The sequence below is a fragment of the Dendropsophus ebraccatus genome, chromosome 10, assembly GCF_027789765.1.
Source record: "Dendropsophus ebraccatus isolate aDenEbr1 chromosome 10, aDenEbr1.pat, whole genome shotgun sequence".
Lineage (NCBI taxonomy): Eukaryota > Metazoa > Chordata > Amphibia > Anura > Hylidae > Dendropsophus > Dendropsophus ebraccatus.
Genome location: NC_091463.1, coordinates 57,022,065 through 57,042,170, shown reverse-complemented (window position 1 = coordinate 57,042,170; position 20,106 = coordinate 57,022,065). Strand labels below are relative to the sequence as shown.

The following is a 20,106-nucleotide window of genomic DNA, read 5'->3' as shown; positions in this document are numbered from 1 at the left end:
ATGAAACTGGCCTCAAATGGACCCCATCCTTAAGAAAAACTTTGATGTCAAAAATTTTCATGGGTTATGGTCCGTTTAGACGTTCAACGATTTTGCAGCAACAATATGCTGATCAGCGTTTAGCCGAAGAGATAAATCGTTCAAAAAAATTGTTTTTACGATTGTTTTAATTGTTTTAAGATCGCTTATAGTCATCTCACACACTAGGGTGGATCTGCCAAAGACTGTTTAGACGAAGCGATCTGCAAATTATCAGTGAGCGGCCAGCGATGATTTGAGAACATGTTTAAGGCTCGATTTCTCTCTGGTCGCTTGATTGTTAGCTGTGTTTACACAAGCTGAATATCGCTCAAATGCAATCGCTATAGTTGAAATTTGAATGATAATCGCTGTGTGTAAATGGACCATTAGGGTCAATTCAATCAGGGAATGAACAGGGAAAAGCATGTAGTTGCTCATTTCACTCCCAGCTTACAGGGATCTCCTTCCAGCGGCTCCAATATAAGTCTATGGGGCCTCTGGACAGAGATGACTGACAGCGGTGAAGTGAAATGTGCTACAAAGCGCTTCTCCCCACTTGTTCGTGGGGAGCCCTGACCAATCAAAACTTTGCTATGTCCCAGTGACACGTCAAAAGTTTTTCTTAATGACATGTATGATTCAATGTTTCTATAGTCATGTGATTTTCCCCTACGGCTGTGTACTGTCTTGTATGGCATCCCCTGTCTGTTTTTTTTATGATGTTTAGTGTATATATATATATATATATATATATATATATATATATATTTTTTTTTTTTTTTTTTTTTTTTTTACTTTATGGCATTATCACACGGATCTGCAGCAGACATATTATATATAAAGTAGATGGATAGATCCATAGAACTCTGAGGCACCCACATACACAGAGCACTGCTGCAGCCAGCACATACACACATGCTGCTCAGCCGCTTACAGTATATACACACATACATCCCTGCTGCACACATTTGATACACACATGCTGCTCTGTCACACAGTACACTCACACAGCACTACTGCACACACAGTAGGCACACACACACAGAGCTGCAGGCATCTTACACATTGCACAATCCCTGAACGCAAGTCCTGTGCTGATTACTTTTAATATATCATATTAGATTATTTTGGGGTCAATTTATTTCTCATGTGTTCATTTATAAATAATTTATTTGAATAAATTGATATCGTTATATCTCCCATCTAAGCAAACAAAGTTCACAATGCAGAGAAATCTGGATATGTATATGTCCTTGTAAAGGGTGGACTATCAGAATTGTTTCCTGGGGAACCCCAGCCCAGAAACTTTTTTTTAATAGACTTGAATTTAAGATAAATCAACCAATTGCAATGCAAGGTTTACAGCCATAAGTGTCACAGTCAGCCTGGATTAAATGACATAATTTCTTTGGCAGGATCATGCTGACATTGAATGGAAGTTTGCAAGGACAAAACTCTGGATGAGTTACTTTGACGAAGGTGGGACTCTCCCGCCTCCTTTTAATATCATCGCCAGCCCAAAATCTATCTGGTATCTGTGCAAGTGGATCCACTATCAGCTGTGCCCAGGAAAACGTGAAGAAGAGTTCCAGAAGCAGCATGAAAACCTAAAAACCTTCACTGTAAGACACCAATTACCAATTTTTTTAAATATTTCTTCTATTATTACATATCTATTCAAAGCACTCTCAGGGGCCCCGTTGGCTTTTGCACCATGGACCTTGGGAAGCATTACTGTAAATTGACTAAACTGATGCTCTGGAAATTCACAGATACATTTTTTATTGCAGGAGCGGCATCATGACAACCTAATTCAAAATCAGCATTACCAGGTAAGCTATGCCGCACTACAGTGTTACAGCCCTGTCTTCTTGGCAAAGCTTGACTTAAAACATTCATGACAAGCAGGAATAGACTTTCCCTTACAGTGCTTTCTTTCACAAACCTCCAGCATTCCTTGTTTAAAACACAATAAAATATGTATGACTTCCTTGCTGAAGAAGTCAGCGAGTGATTTTTGTCGCTTTGCCTCTTTAAGGCTGGTTCATGCAATTTAAAATTTGCATTCGATAAACTGATCAAGTTTTATTAGTTAGCCGGCAAAAGAGGTAAAGGCAAAAATAGCTTCCTAGTGTGGACAATTTACGTTTATTACAACACCAGGAATGTGTTCTAAATGCATTTTATATTTTCTGCTGAGCAAACAATCTTCTCAGAGTAAAGCACATAGAGTCCCCGCTGCTTCATATTACAGAGCTGTAGGAATTTTGTGTGCCAGGAGTGTACTCAGGATTTTCTTAAGGGTTTTGAGTTTAAAAAAATAATTCCACCACATTCTAAATTATCATCATACTGTTACTAAATAAAAAGAGACTACACAGACCAATATCCACCCATACAGTGCCCATACTTTGATATATACTAGCTCTACATGGACTCTTAACCATATAAGTGATTACGGTACAGTTACATCCAGTGGCTCACAGGTAATGTCTTGCGCATCAATTCAGCCCATGCCGCTACAACAATTTCTTCCAGACACAAATCATCTTTGCAAAACCTGCCAAATACCTTAATATCTGCACTTTTCACAGATTCTCCTTACCTTTCCCCATTTAGATTACCTCAGACAGTAATAATGCCCCTTTTGTACTTTTATTCCCCAGCATACAGTTTACAGGGGTCCAAGGTTGGTTAAAACTGTAAAATTGCCCCTTGTGTACACCTTTGTTGTGTGCCATTGTATGGTGCCTTCGTACAGTGCTTAATATATAGAAATGTTTCTAGTCTAAATGACTATGTAATATGATAACCTGACTGACCTAAATGTTCCATAGGTTAGGTTGAAACCTAACAGAAAATACCTTTGTATGTCTCCACTTATAAGGCCCTATAGACTCCTATAGTATAGTATTATGGCTTCATACAACTTGTACGACAATAATGTGCATAAGGGGACATTAAAACTTTACAAGTAGAGTTTACCTAGAAAAGCCTACAAAGAGCTTGTCAGGACAGGGGGGTAGGGACAATACACGACAGTGAGCCCTACAACTGAGCCCACCCACTGTCCCTACCTACTTGCCTCAAACAGCCCTAGGTAGCCGCGGACAACCACAAAGGCGGTCCCTGCTCTTATATAGATGTAACACAGAACAAGATAGACAAACAAACACAAACAGAGAGTCAAACAAGCCAAAGTTCAAACTAAATGGGCAATGCAGTACAAAATCAGTAAACAGTCGGATAGTCAAAGGTCAGGCGGGAGGTCAGATAACATGTAAATCGAGCAGAGTGATTAGGTACGGAGATCGCAGGATAGACAGGAGGAGCTGGGATCAGGGTATGAACCTTAATAGCCAGCGCTGAGAGACTGGCTTAGCTTTCTTTTATGAGGATCAAGAGCCCGGTCCGGATCCCCATTGGACCAGTGCTGTGATTCTCCAGGTTCCGGACAGGCAGAGGAAAAAGTCAGTCAAAAGACTTTCTCAGCTGCAGTAATCAAGTCTTGCAGATCTCTGAGTAACTCCTGCATTGCCGGATGCTGAGAAGCAATCGGGTGTGTCACACAAAAGCAAAAACCAAGCCCAGTTCACACCAGGCTACTGCACATTCCTGACAGAGCTGTAGTATTTTTATGTTAATTTAATTTCCAATAATTCGGCATGCTCCGAGATACTGCCATGGGTCAGGTATTTTTGAAATTCCTAACTATTGGAAGCTCGAAATGTATTACTAGGCCACTACCCTGCACATTTCTAATGTTCCTGGACTTTTGCCCTGACACTGACACAACAATCGTGAAAATATAAGTCTGTTGCTCATTGTGAACTATACTAGAGTGTTTTATAGTGCATCTTGTACATCAATAACTTTAATTGATTTGTATTGAACTATTTCTATTCATTAGTTTAATTTTATTTTCTCTATGGCAAAAGTAGAAAATAAAGCAGAAAATAATAGATATATCTAGAGGTTAGCAGGTAAAATGTGTGCATACTTGTTTGTTTTCATAGTTCTAACATTCCAGAATCTTTTTTTCTAACTATAGGAAGTTATCAGAAATCTGGTCAAACGGTATGTTGCAGCAATGATTAGGAATTCAAAAACAAATGAAGGTTTAACAGAAGAAAACTTCAAGGTAATAAAGCATCTTTGTATCCTGTATACAGTGACAATATGCATGAGCAACAGCATCCTTCAATTGCAAAAGCTTAGGATGAGTTTATGCCAAATGCATATAAAAAAAATACATGCAATGTTTCAGCTCTGCATCTTCTGGTCCAAGCTTTTTTTGCTTGAGGCTATGTTTACACACCCAAAATGACGGTTGTTTTTATCGGACGGTCGTAATTTAATAGCAAACAACATCCATTATTTTAAAACAACGGCCATTATTATATGAATAATGGCCCGTTGTTTTAAAAATTGTTAAATAAATCTAACCTGCTGATAAGTCCCTATTGCACAGGAGACGCAGAGGAGGAAGGTATGCCTCTTACCTTCCTCCTCAGAGCCGTTCAGGTGCAGTTAGTCATGTGCTTCATGGTCCGGTAAGATCGTGAGGAGCACTGGGGCACCCGTTAGAAGCACTGCCCACCCGAAAGCACCGGTCCACCCCTTTCTTATGATAATAAATGAAGCGGGCTGGCCGGATCGTTGATATGGGGGCGGGCAGTGCTCTTAATGGTCCTTACCGGACCATGGAGCACATGACTAACTGCACCGACACCTGACACGGCACCGAGGAGTAAGGTAGGATACTTCTCCTCGGCTTCCCCTTTGCAATAGGGACATATCAGCAGGTTAGATTTGTCTGCATCTATGTATTTTATTACTGTAACTGGGTCATATGATCACCATCCTGACCCACAGGAAATCTAAATGCTTAATGTATGATGGGAAGTGGTCTTCATCACCTGACACCAACTCATTTAGGAATCTAATCAATTCACCTGGATAAACTCCAGGCACCAGCACCCTAATTGTCCTGCAGTAATGGGACCCCACCCCTTCTCTATACAAAGTCAGAGGCTTTATGGGAAATGAAGGCAGCATTAGAAAATCATTTCAATGTGGAAATACAAATCAGTATGGCTTAAAATCCATACTGGCCATGTCCAATAAAACAGGTGAGCACAAGGCATACACAAACACCTCTACATCATTCTCTATCCCTGATTCCTTATGCCACACTATATAAGACAAAATAAAATATTTTTTAATTACACATATATACACATACTGTATCTGTGTCAGCCTTACTATACAACCTTAACTTTCATTTTTTTATGTGATGATTTCCTAGCAAACCCTAACAGCTTGATTCTAGTGCATTCATTCCATAACCTGTTATTGGCTGGAAATACCAAATGGCACTTTGCTCCTGAAATATTTTTCACAGTCAACATGTGAACAGTTATCAGAAATGTGAGGTATATACACAGTTGTGGATGTCAGCCACATGAAAGATTCATATAAGTCACACTTGGATACACACGTCTCACAGGAAGCAATTGTTTCTCCTCACAGTTGGTCTTCTCACCATCTCTGATGAAAGTTCATGCAGCTATGAAATCTGCTGCTTACCTTATTTTCACATAGTTATCTTCTCTATGCTATTATCAGTATCTGCATTCTGTGGCAGCCAAACGGAAAAACCTCATACATTGTAGTTTCATTAATTAGATGAAGGTCTTTAAAAGAAACAATTTCTGTTCTTAAAATAAAAAAAATTAATTAATTAAATAAATTAAAGAAAAAAAATATATATATATATATAGTACATTGTGACTCATTATCTTTTAATTTTCTAAAAACGCCCAAACCTGCCATGTTCAGTAAAAGTCAAGTGTATGGAGGACACTCCATACTGTTGCAGTAGCAATGCACTGTATTTGCCAGGGGAAACTAGGCGTCCCCTCAGATGACTGGCTATCTACAGTATATAATACAAGGATGTTTAGAGTCAGAAAATTAGCTCTCCATACTAGCTAATAAAGGGAAGTTCAATGTGGAGGACCTCCCTCATTGACATGCTTCTGCCCTATGGTATGGATAGGGCTTGTCTTTATACATAGTGAAATAAAATAGTTTTCTAGCTTCATGAAATCTTTTACGAACAGCTGAGAAACATTTAAAATAACAAGGACAATACACAGCTTACTGTTCCCCTAGTTCTCTTCTTCTGCTAATTTTCACTGGTCTTTGTTTACTGGATCCGAGCTATGACATGACATGTTTAGAAGAGTCTAAAGGCCATTAATGTAAAGGACATCATTGAATTCCTAAATTTTACATCTTAGAACAACCTCTAAATAAATATTCTGAAAAACAATAATGGCACGCTTGTCAGTTCCAGTTGGCTGCCCCTCACTAGCCACTAGGGATCAGTAGAAATCTAAGCAGTTAAAGAGGATGTACCACCAGGTACATCCTCTTTAAGCTGAACCCACGGATCGAACGGCGCAGTCACGGGGAAGCCGGTTGCCGCGGTCCGTGCTCAAGCACTGGAGGTAGGCCGGGCCGCCCCCAGTGGGAGGGAATTCCCTCCCCTGTATGACGTGGCTCCATTCATTCTAAGGGAGCCACGTCATACAGGGGAGGGAATTCCCTCCCACTGGGGGCGGCCCGGCCTACCTCCAGTGCTTGAGCACCGGCCGGTTCCGGTGCATAGAATGGCGCCGTGCATGGGAACCGGGCCACAGGCCGAAAAACGGAGCGCGGCACCGGCTTCCCCGTGGCGGCGCCATTCGATCCGTGGGTTCAGCTTAAAGAGCATGTACCTGGTGGTACATCCTCTTTAAGGTTCCCATATACCTTCAATAAGTGACGGCTGAACTATTCTCCCGCTCGCTGCCCGTCCTTCTCTATGGAGAGGAGTAAGCCACAGTGATGGGTATGGCCGATGGAAGTCTAAGATGTATGGGGATCTTTAGACCCTCACAAATCCTAGTGCTATGCCATCAATGTCTTTACTAAGACAAACCCATCTCAAATCCAACCTTTCAATTTCACTTTTCAAATTTTATAAATTTAAACTAATGACTTACTTTTTGAATAGGTTAACATGTAGCAGATGTGTGTCATGCAGCCTAGCACAATGCGACAAAACCATACACATTTCACAGCAAATTGTCACAGTTTATATTATGATCATGGGCCTTAGGGCTTTCTTAGGAAAAAAAAATGCATTTTACATGTTAAAGTCACACAGCAAAAAGTACACCACAAGAGCAAGGCAATTTGTGGTAAAATGTGTGCATTTTTGCCACATGGTGCACTAGCTCCCTTATAACTCGAAAAACTGTGAATAAATATGCAGCGCCAGTGTCAGCACCTGTCAAATGCCAGGGCCCACAGTCCTTCTAGGGGCCCGTTTTTTTTTTCATCCGTTTTTCATCTGTTTTTTTGCAAAAAACGGATGAAAAAAACGTATTGCAAAAACGCAGTGGTAACCTAGCCTAATGTGTGTGTCAGTAAGAGTCTGTGTCACCAGGGCCGATTCTAGCTTTTGTGCTGCCTGAGGCAAAAATTTAAATGGCGCCCCCCCCCCCCCCAATCCTAGAATCAATTGTTTATCAACTATCCCCATGTGAATACCGCAGCTATCAGTAAACGTATTATTTTTTCAATGTGTATTATGATGCTATGCTGCTATGATGCTAGAACCTCATAATACACCTCAGCTGCTGCAGAACCTCATCATACACCTCAGCTGCTGCAGAACCTCATACTACACCTCAGCTGCTGCAGAACCTCACACTACACCTCAGCTGCTGCAGAACCTCATCATACACCTCAGCTGCTGCAGAACCTCATCATACACCTCAGCTGCTGCAGAACCTCACACTACACCTCAGCTGCTGTAGAACCTCATAATACCCCTCAGCTGCTGCAGAACCTCATCATACACCTCAGCTGCTGCAGAACCTCATACTACACCTCAGCTGCTGCAGAACCTCATACTACACCTCAGCTGCTGCAGAACCTCATACTACACCTCAGCTGCTGCAGAACCTCATAAGACTCTTACTTTATAAAGAACCAGGCATAATATTTAAGCTGAAATTGTTGTACTACAAGTTCCATCGCAGAGAGGCTGAGGGCTGGACCCAGACAAGCTGTGTGCTTCACTAATAACTAGTCTGCACAAAATGGCAGCCTGCTGCTCCACACTATTTAACAGTATAGTGTGGTATATGGCAGTATAGTGTATAGGGTATATATGGCAGCACATGTGGATATATATGTACACTGGGGCATAGTGGTTGGGGTGGTATATATGGCAGTACATGTGGATGCATATGTAACTGCAGTCACGCTATCAGCACTTCACTGAAATGGAGTCACACTATCAGCACTAGGAATTGCAGTGCTCCTATATACCATGTTTTACGGTAATAGCCAGGACTAGTTAGTTCCAGGCTCCAGAATGTGCCAGGAAGATCATAGGGTGACACCTACATGTGAGACTAACTAAAGAATGTCAACTGTTAACCCCTTCAGGTCCATTCACCCACTGTTAACCCCTCAGATCCACAACTGTTCAATTACCCCACTGTTAACCTCTTCACATCCACTACAATCTAATTCATCCACTGCTAACCCCTTTAGATCCACAACACTTCAATTCATCCACTTTTAACCCCTACACATCCACCACAGTTTAATTCATATACTGTTAACCCCTTCAGCTCCAGGAATATTTTATTTTTTTCTAACTATATGTAATTTTTAACACCTGAAAACCAGGCTCATTTTAATTTATTTCTCTTATTTGTCTTAGACATAGAGGAACCATTATTACTGTAGGGATTTGGATTAATGTGATGGTAAAGTGTCTATTTGGGGCTATATGTCGCACATTTTGAAGTCCAATAAAATCACGAAATCAAATTGTTATCCAATTTCGCTACCATATGCTAGAAGAGCGCTTACTCTCGTACAGATTCTGTGATTTTCAGACATTTTTACTGTACGAATTCAGAGTAATGTGATGGTAAAGTGTCTATTTGGGGCTATATGTCCCACTATTTGAAGTCCAATAAAATCACAAAATCAAATTGTTTTCCAAACTCGTTACCATATCCTAGAAGAGCGCTTACTCTCATACAGGTTCTGTGATTTTCAGACATTTTTACTGTACGGATTCGGAGTAATGTGATGGTAAAGTGTCTATTTGGGGCTATATGTCGCACATTTTGAAGTCCAATAAAATCACAAAATCAAATTGTTATCCAATTTCGCTACCATATGCTAGAAGAGCGCTTACTCTCGTACAGGTTCTGTGATTTTCAGACATTTTTACTGTACGGATTCGGAGTAATGTGATGTAAAGTCTCTATTTGGGGCTATATGTCGCACATTTTGAAGTCCAATAAAATCACGAAATCAAATTGTTATCCAATTTCGCTACCATATGCTAGAAGAGCGCTTACTCTCGTACAGATTCTGTGATTTTCAGACATTTTTACTGTACGAATTCAGAGTAATGTGATGGTAAAGTGTCTATTTGGGGCTATATGTCCCACTATTTGAAGTCCAATAAAATCACGAAATCAAATTGTTATCCAATCTCGCTACCATATTCTAGAAGAGCGCTTACTCTGTTACAGGTTCTGTGATTTTCAGAAATTTTTACTGTAGGGATTCGGAGTAATATGATGGTAAAGTGTCTATTTGGGGCTATATGTCGCACATTTTGAAGTCCAATAAAATCACGAAATCAAATTGTTATCCAATTTCGCTACCATATGCTAGAAGAGCGCTTACTCTCGTACAGATTCTGTGATTTTCAGACATTTTTACTGTACGAATTCAGAGTAATGTGATGGTAAAGTGTCTATTTGGGGCTATATGTCCCACTATTTGAAGTCCAATAAAATCACGAAATCAAATTGTTATCCAATCTCGCTACCATATTCTAGAAGAGCGCTTACTCTGTTACAGGTTCTGTGATTTTCAGAAATTTTTACTGTAGGGATTCGGAGTAATATGATGGTAAAGTGTCTATTTGGGGCTATATGTCGCACATTTTGAAGTCCAATAAAATCACGAAATCAAATTGTTATCCAATTTCGCTACCATATGCTAGAAGAGCGCTTACTCTCGTACAGGTTCTGTGATTTTCAGACATTTTTACTGTACGGATTCGGAGTAATGTGATGGTAAAGTGTCTATTTGGGGCTATATGTCGCACATTTTGAAGTCCAATAAAATCACGAAATCAAATTGTTATCCAATTTCGCTACCATATGCTAGAAGAGCGCTTACTCTCGTACAGATTCTGTGATTTTCAGACATTTTTACTGTACGAATTCAGAGTAATGTGATGGTAAAGTGTTTATTTGGGGCTATATGTCCCACTATTTGAAGTCCAATAAAATCACGAAATCAAATTGTTATCCAATCTCGCTACCATATTCTAGAAGAGCGCTTACTCTGTTAAAGGTTCTGTGATTTTCAGACATTTTTACTGTACGGATTCGGAGTAATGTGATGGTAAAGTGTCTATTTGGGGTTATATGTCGCACATTTTAAAGTAAAAAAAAATCACGAAATCAAATTGTTATCCAATCTCGCTACCATATTCTAGAAGAGCGCTTACTCTCGTACAGGTTCTGTGATTTTCAGACATTTTTACTGTACGGATTCGGAGTAATGTGATGGTAAAGTGTCTATTTGGGGCTATATGCCCCACTATTTGAAGTCCAATAAAATCACGGAATCAAATTGTTATCCAATCTCGCTACTATATCCTAGAAGAGCGCTTACTTTCGTACAGTTTCTGTGATTTTCAGACATTTTTACTGTACGGATTCGGAGTAATGTGATGGTAAAGTGTCTATTTGGGGCTATATGTCCCACTATTTGAAGTCTAATAAAATCACGAAATCAAGTTGTTATCCAATCACACTACCATATCCTAGAAGAGCGCTTACTCACGTACAGGTTCTGTGATTTTCAGACCTATTTACTGTAGGGATTTGGAGTAATGTGATGGTAAAGTGTCTATTTGGGGCTATACACCTGATAATTTGAAGTCCAATAAAATTACGAAATCAATTAGTTCTCCATATTGTTCTTGTTGTTGGACACTTTTGGTAGACTACTTCCAATCCCAGGAGGGACCAGTTTCATGGCTGATGGAAGATAACCATTAAGAGACTTTTTTCAGGACTGTTCTTCTATTCTAGTTTAATAAGTCTATGTTCCTTTTAAGTTTTGGGTAGGGACTCGCAAGAGAATGAGGACCCTTGATGTGGCTTGCGAGCTTACGATATTTCTTGCCTAATTTTTTCTTCTAGTTTTCAACGGTAAAAGATATCTACTAATACCTCATTGAAGATTGGACATCGAGCCATCAAGGAGCCCCACTAGACTAAAGCTGCTTTCACATGCAGCAGATTTTAGGCAGATTTTCTACAGCAGATTGTCTGTTGCCAAACCAAAGTCAACCTGAAGTTTCAAATCTTCTGTAGAAAATCTGCATCAAATCCGCAGTGTGTGAAAGCACCCTTACTATTCTGCAAGTCTTCCCAAGTGCATTATAGGGCCATGCAGCTGCCACTGACTGACAGCTACTTACCGCCCTAGCGGTCTTGTTTCTGCTACCTAATAAAGAGCGCTGAGGGGCCTGTGTGAGCTGCTGGCGCCTGCTGATGCCCCTCCCCTGTGCCAACTTCTATGCTTTTATAGAAGAAATCTGGCTAAAACATTTTTGTACTGTTATTGTATTGTCATCCAAAAGTTATACAAATCCCCAATATACACTTATTACGGGAAATGCTTAAAAAACACTTTTTTCTCTGCACTTACTACTGCATCAATGCTTCACTTCCTGAATAACATGATGATGTCACTTCCGTGATAACATGGTGATGTCACTTCCTGGATAACATGGTGATGTCACTTCCTGGATAACATGGTTATGTCACGACCCGACTCCCAGAGTCGTGTGGGCTGTGGCTGCCGGAGAGGATTATGGCAGGGGGACACTGAGGGATACAGGGCACTGGAGGAACACTGAGCATCCCCCTGCCATCATCCTCTCCGGCAGACACAGCCCGCACAGCTCTGGGAGTCGGGTCGTGACATCACCATGTTATCCAGGAAGTGACATCACCATATTATCCAGGAAGTGACATCACCATGTTACCCAGGAAGGGACATCACCATGTTATCCAGGAAGTGAAGCATTGATGCAGTAGTAAGTGCAGAGAAAAAAGCACTTCCTAAGCATTTCCCGTAATAGGTGTATGTTGGGGATTTGTATAACTTTTGGGTGACAATACAATAACAATACAAAAATGTTTTAGCCAGACTTCTTCTATAAAAGCATAGAAGTTGGCACAGGGGAGGGGCATCAGCAGGCGCCAGCAGCTCACACAGGCCCCTCAGCACTCTTTATTAGGTGGCAGAAACAAGACCGCTAGGGCGGTAAGTAGCTGTCAGTCAGTGGCAGCTGCATGGCCCTATAATGCACTTGGCAAGACTTGCAGAATAGTAAGGGTGCTTTCACACACTGCGGATTTGATGCAGATTTTCTACAGCAGATTTGAAACTTCAGGTTGACTTTGGTTTGGCAACAGACAATCTGCTGTAGAAAATCTGCCTAAAATCTGCTGCATGTGAAAGCAGCTTTAGTCTAGTGGGGCTCCTTGATGGCTCGATGTCCAATCTTCAATGAGGTATTAGTAGATATCTTTTACCGTTGAAAACTAGAAGAAAAAAATAGGCAAGAAATATCGTAAGCTCGCAAGCCACATCAAGGGTCCTCATTCTCTTGCGAGTCCCTAACCTAAACTTAAAAGGAACATAGACTTATTAAACTAGAATAGAAGAACAGTCCTGAAAAAAGTCTCTTAATGGTTATCTTCCATCAGCCATGAAGCTGGTCCCTCCTGGGATTGGAAGTAGTCTACCAAGAGTGTCCAACAACAAGAACAAGATGGAGAACTATTGGATTTCGTAATTTTATTGGACTTCAAATTATCAGGTGTATAGCCCCAAATAGACACTTTACCATCACATTACTCCAAATCCCTACAGTAAAAATGTCTGAAAATCACAGAAACTGTACAAGAGTAAGCGCTCTTCTAGGATATGGTAAAGTGATTGGATAACAATTTGATTTCGTGATTTTATTGGACTTCAAAGTGTGCGACATATAGCCCTAAATAGACATTTTACCATCACATTACTCCAAATCCATACAGTAAAAATGTCTGAAAATCACAGTACCTGTATGAGAGTAAGCGCTCTTCTAGGATATGGTAGCGAGATTGGATAACAATTTGATTTCGTGATTTTATTAGACTTCAAATAGTGGGGCATATAGCCCCAAATAGACACTTTACCATCACATTACTCCGAATCCGTACAGTAAAAATGTCTGAAAATCACAGAACCTGTACGAGAGTAAGCGCTCTTCTAGGATATGGTAGCGAGATTGGATAACAATTTGATTTTGTGATTTTATTAGACTTCAAATAGTGGGGCATATAGCCCCAAATAGACACTTTACCATCACATTACTCCGGATCCGTACAGTAAAAATGTCTGAAAATCACAGAACCTGTATGAGAGTAAGCGCTCTTCTAGGATATGGTAACGAGTTTGGAAAACAATTTGATTTTGTGATTTTATTGGGACTTCAAATAGTTGAACATATAGCCCCAAATAGACACTTTACCATCTTATTACTCCGAATCCGTACAGTAAAAATGTCTGAAAATCACAGAAACTGTACGAGAGTAAGCGCTCTTCTAGGATATGGTAGCGAAATTGGATAACAATTTGATTTCGTGATTTTATTGGACTTCAAATAGTGGGGCATATAGCCCCAAATAGACACTTTACCATCACATTACTCCGAATCCGTACATTAAAAATGTCTGAAAATCACAGAACCTGTACGAGAGTAAGCGCTCTTCTAGAATATGGTAGCGAGATTGGATAACAATTTGATTTCGTGATTTTTTTTTACTTTAAAATGTGCGACATATAACCCCAAATAGACACTTTACCATCACATTACTCCGAATCCGTACAGTAAAAATGTCTGTAAATCACAGAACCTGTAACAGAGTAAGCGCTCTTCTAGGATATGGTAGTGAGATTGGATAACAATTTGATTTTGTGATTTTATTGGACTTCAAATAGTGGGACATATAGCCCCAAATAGACACTTTACCATCTTATTACTCCGAATCCGTACAGTAAAAATGTCTGAAAATCACAGAAACTGTACGAGAGTAAGCGCTCTTCTAGGATATGGTAGCGAAATTGGATAACAATTTGATTTCGTGATTTTATTGGACTTCAAATAGTGGGGCATATAGCCCCAAATAGACACTTTACCATCACATTACTCCGAATCCGTACAGTAAAAATGTCTGAAAATCACAGAACCTGTACGAGAGTAAGCGCTCTTCTAGAATATGGTAGCGAGATTGGATAACAATTTGATTTTGTGATTTTTTTTTACTTTAAAATGTGCGACATATAACCCCAAATAGACACTTTACCATCACATTACTCCGAATCCGTACAGTAAAAATGTCTGAAAATCACAGAACCTGTAACAGAGTAAGCGCTCTTCTAGGATATGGTAGTGAGATTGGATAACAATTTAATTTCGTGATTTTATTGGACTTCAAATAGTGGGACATATAGCCCCAAATAGACACTTTACCATCACATTACTCCGAATCCCTACAGTAAAAATGTCTGAAAATCACAGAAACTGTACGAGAGTAAGCGCTCTTCTAGAATATGGTAGCGAGATTGGATAACAATTTGATTTCGTGATTTTTTTTACTTTAAAATGTGCGACATATAACCCCAAATAGACACTTTACCATCACATTACTCCGAATCCGTACAGTAAAAATGTCTGAAAATCACAGAACCTGTAACAGAGTAAGCGCTCTTCTAGGATATGGTAGTGAGATTGGATAACAATTTGATTTCGTGATTTTATTGGACTTCAAATAGTGGGACATATAGCCCCAAATAGACACTTTACCATCACATTACTCTGAATTCGTACAGTAAAAATGTCTGAAAATCACAGAATCTGTACGAGAGTAAGCGCTCTTCTAGCATATGGTAGCGAAATTGGATAACAATTTGATTTCGTGATTTTATTGGACTTCAAAATGTGCGACATATAGCCCCAAATAGACACTTTACCATCACATTACTCCGAATCCGTACAGTAAAAATGTCTGAAAATCACAGAACCTGTATGAGAGTAAGCGCTCTTCTAGGATATGGTAACGAGTTTGGAAAACAATTTGATTTTGTGATTTTATTGGACTTCAAATAGTGGGACATATAGCCCCAAATAGACACTTTACCATCTTATTACTCCGAATCCGTACAGTAAAAATGTCTGAAAATCACAGAAACTGTACGAGAGTTAGCGCTCTTCTAGGATATGGTAGCGAAATTGGATAACAATTTGATTTCGTGATTTTATTGGACTTCAAATAGTGGGGCATATAGCCCCAAATAGACACTTTATCATCACATTACTCCGAATCCGTACAGTAAAAATGTCTGAAAATCACAGAACCTGTACGAGAGTAAGCGCTCTTCTAGAATATGGTAGCGAGATTGGATAACAATTTGATTTCGTGATTTTTTTTACTTTAAAATGTGCGACATATAACCCCAAATAGACACTTTACCATCACATTACTCCGAATCCGTACAGTAAAAATGTCTGAAAATCACAGAACCTGTAACAGAGTAAGCGCTCTTCTAGGATATGGTAGTGAGATTGGATAACAATTTGATTTCGTGATTTTATTGGACTTCAAATAGTGGGACATATAGCCCCAAATAGACACTTTACCATCACATTACTCTGAATTCGTACAGTAAAAATGTCTGAAAATCACAGAATCTGTACGAGAGTAAGCGCTCTTCTAGCATATGGTAGCGAAATTGGATAACAATTTGATTTCGTGATTTTATTGGACTTCAAAATGTGCGACATATAGCCCCAAATAGACACTTTACCATCACATTACTCCGAATCCCTACAGTAAAAATGTCTGAAAATCACAGAAACTGTATGAGAGTAAGCGCTCTTCTAGGATATGGTAGCGAGATTGGATAACAATTTGATTTTGTGATTTTATTGGACTTCAAAATGTGCGACATATAACCCCAAATAGACACTTTACCATCACATTACTCCGAATCCGTACAGTAAAAATGTCTGAAAATCACAGAAACTGTACGAGAGTAAGCGCTCTTCTAGGATATGGTAGCGAAATTGGATAACAATTTGATTTCGTGATTTTATTGGACTTCAAATAGTGGGACATATAGCCCCAAATAGACACTTTACCATCACATTACTCCGAATCCCTACAGTAAAAATGTCTGAAAATCACAGAAACTGTACGAGAGTAAGCGCTCTTCTAGGATATGGTAACGAGTTTGGAAAACAATTTGATTTTGTGATTTTATTGGACTTCAAATAGTGGGACATATAGCCCCAAATAGACACTTTACCATCTTATTACTCCGAATCCGTACAGTAAAAATGTCTGAAAATCACAGAACCTGTACGAGAGTAAGCACTCTTCTACAATATGGTAGCGAGATTGGATAACAATTTGATTTCGTGATTTTTTTGGACTTCAAATAGTGGGACATATAGCCCCAAATAGAAACTTTACCATCACATTACTCTGAATTCGTACAGTAAAAATGTCTGAAAATCACAGAATCTGTACGAGAGTAAGCGCTCTTCTAGCATATGGTAGCGAAATTGGATAACAATTTGATTTCGTGATTTTATTGGACTTCAAATAGTGGGACATATAGCCCCAAATAGACACTTTAACCATCTTATTACTCCGAATCCGTACAGTAAAAATGTCTGAAAATCACAGAAACTGTACGAGAGTAAGCGCTCTTCTAGGATATGGTAGCGAAATTGGATAACAATTTGATTTCGTGATTTTATTGGACTTCAAATAGTGGGGCATATAGCCCCAAATAGACACTTTACCATCACATTACTCCGAATCCGTACAGTAAAAATGTCTGAAAATCACAGAAACTGTACGAGAGTAAGCGCTCTTCTAGGATATGGTAGCGAAATTGGATAACAATTTGATTTCGTGATTTTATTGGACTTCAAATAGTGGGGCATATAGCCCCAAATAGACACTTTACCATCACATTACTCCGAATCCGTACAGTAAAAATGTCTGAAAATCACAGAACCTGTACGAGAGTAAGCGCTCTTCTAGAATATGGTAGCGAGATTGGATAACAATTTGATTTCGTGATTTTTTTTTACTTTAAAATGTGCGACATATAACCCCAAATAGACACTTTACCATCACATTACTCCGAATCCGTACAGTAAAAATGTCTGAAAATCACAGAACCTGTACGAAAGTAAGCGCTCTTCTAGGATATGGTAGTGAGATTGGATAACAATTTGATTTCGTGATTTTATTGGACTTCAAATAGTGGGACATATAGCCCCAAATAGACATTTTACCATCACATTAATCCAAATCCCTACAGTAATAATGGTTCCTCTATGTCTAAGACAAATAAGAGAAATAAATTAAAATGAGCCTGGTTTTCAGGTGTTAAAAATTACATATAGTTAGAAAAAAATAAAATATTCCTGGAGCTGAAGGGGTTAACAGTATATGAATTAAACTGTGGTGGATGTGTAGGGGTTAAAAGTGGATGAATTGAAGTGTTGTGGATCTAAAGGGGTTAGCAGTGGATGAATTAGATTGTAGTGGATGTGAAGAGGTTAACAGTGGGGTAATTGAACAGTTGTGGATCTGAGGGGTTAACAGTGGGTGAATGGACCTGAAGGGGTTAAGAGTTGACATTCTTTAGTTAGTCTCACATGTAGGTCTCACCCTATGATCTTCCTGGCACATTCTGGAGCCTGGAACTAACTAGTCCTGGCTATTACCGTAAAACATGGTATATAGGAGCACTGCAATTCCTAGTGCTGATAGTGTGACTCCATTTCAGTGAAGTGCTGATAGCGTGACTGCAGTCATATGTACGCTGTAGTATATTAGTGGAGGGGGTGGTATATAGTAGCACATGTGGATATATATGTACACTGGGGGCCCCAGTGTACATATATATCCACATTTGCTACTATATACCACCCCCACCACTATGCCCCAGTGTACATATATATCCACATGTGCTGCCATATATACCACCCCCACCACTATGCCCTAGTGTACATATATATCCACATGTGCTGCCATATATACCACCCCCACCACTATGCCCTAGTGTACATATATATCCACATGTGCTGCCATATATACCACCCCCACCACTATGCCTCAGACTGGGGTATACACTGAGCATAGTAGAGGAGGAAGGGACTGGAGTCCAGCACAGGCAGGAGGAGGAGGAGCAGCAGCACACTGATAGGATACAAGGCTGCTCTGGTGCTGGAGGAGCCTCTGCTGCTGTTATCAGTCTGCACATCAGCTGGGGTCAGGAGCTGTCACAAAGACGGATGATGTGTCCTCTCTCCGGTGTGCACACACTCCTATCTTCACACTGCCCTGTCTGTACGGGCTCTGACTGAGCTCCCTCACCCACATGAAGCACAACTCTGGCTAATACCTGGCTGGCTCCCTCCCCGGCTCTGAGACCTGTTCCCCCTCCCTCCCGACAGTCAACCCACCCCCCAGCCCTGACCTACAGACAATCAGCAGCCTCAGCCACCAGCCTCCCCCTCAGCCCTGTTTACAATACTCACTAGCAGTGGAGCAGAGGAGGGACTAAATGTGGAGCCGCTGTGGCCGTCCGTCCAGGCATGTACCCAATCCTCAGGAAGACTGCCGGGTGACGTCACACGTAACAGAGACGTAGCCCGGCAGTTCCTGGGGAGGGCGGCAGGGGGCGGCCAGGGACTGAGCAGTGTTAGGAGATCGGGGCTGCTGTCATTTTAGTGAAGTTACACTTCACTAAAATGACAGTGTCAGGGGAGATTCTGCCGCCCCCTGGAGGATCACAGGAGCTGCCGCCTGAGGCTGAAGCCTCAGTCTGCCTCATGGCAGGAGCGGGCCTGTGTGTCACTAATTGTCTCCATCAGTGTCTTTGTCAGTAATGTATCTGTGTCAGTAATGTGTGTGTCAGTCAGTGTCTGTGTCAGTAATGTGTGTTTGTGTATATTAAAAGTGTCTCAAGTGATTATGAATAGTGGATGGATGATCGGTGCATAGTGGATGAATAGGGGGCCCACTGAGGCTCTGCCATCCAAGGCCCTGCAAAAACCTGGAGCCGACCCTGTTAAAGTAAATGTACCATCAGGCCCAGGCTGAAGCACTGGAGGCAGGCCGACCCACCCCCAGTGGAAGGAAATCCCTGCCCCTCTATGACGTGGCTCCATTGATTCTAATGGAGCCGCGTCATCTCAGGCCTGATGGTACATTTACTTTAATATCTCGCAGCTGTCCAGAAGCAAAACAAATGCACAATTTTGCATATTTTGTATATTATATTTTCTTATGACATATGTATAGGTTATAATTTAAGCAGACTGGAATCCTGGTGTACAATATTTGTTAGAAATAGACTTGATCTGTTCCTGGTTACCATGCCAAATCCCATTGTATGTTGACCAGTTATATACACTTGCTTCATTACATTAGCCTCTCACAGCACTAGGGGATGAAACGTGCAAATTGTACTGTACGTGTGATTTTCAGAAAGAACTTGCTTTACTTTGATAACATATCACACAAACCTTTAGAGTAAGCACTTGAGCACAAAACTGTCTTCACACAAAATTATGTGGCAGGTTATATACTTGTGCTTATAATGTTATGTTTTGTGTCTCCATGGATAAGACTATTGGTTATTATCCCATCATTACAATGAGAAAAGATTATTATTGTACCCACAATTTAAGGGTTAGGAGTCTGTCTATGAATAAAACTATGGAAGCCTTGTAGAGATGAACAAACTTCAGAGATGAAGAGCTTTGTTAGTTCAGCAGTCAACTTATATGCCAGCTGCCTTTAAAATCTTGTGCCACTTCTTCCCGGAAGCCTG

The 20,106-nt window shown here is 40.3% G+C and overlaps 1 protein-coding gene and 1 long non-coding RNA gene across 9 annotated transcripts in view; both read left to right on the top strand.

The window, feature by feature from the left end:
• Positions 1–20,106, top strand: part of LOC138765646 (uncharacterized) — a 680,565-nt gene that overhangs the window by 367,935 nt on the left and 292,524 nt on the right. The window lies entirely within an intron of this gene.
• The window catches only part of TRPC5 (transient receptor potential cation channel subfamily C member 5), a 262,067-nt gene that overhangs the window by 235,283 nt on the left and 6,678 nt on the right, over positions 1–20,106 (top strand). For all 8 annotated transcript variants that reach the window (XM_069942768.1, XM_069942769.1, XM_069942775.1 and 5 more), the window contains 3 exons: positions 1,437–1,643; positions 1,812–1,853; positions 4,073–4,162. In XM_069942768.1, coding sequence (XP_069798869.1) covers positions 1,437–1,643; positions 1,812–1,853; positions 4,073–4,162 — 339 coding nt within the window. The remainder of the gene's footprint in view (positions 1–1,436; positions 1,644–1,811; positions 1,854–4,072; positions 4,163–20,106) is intronic.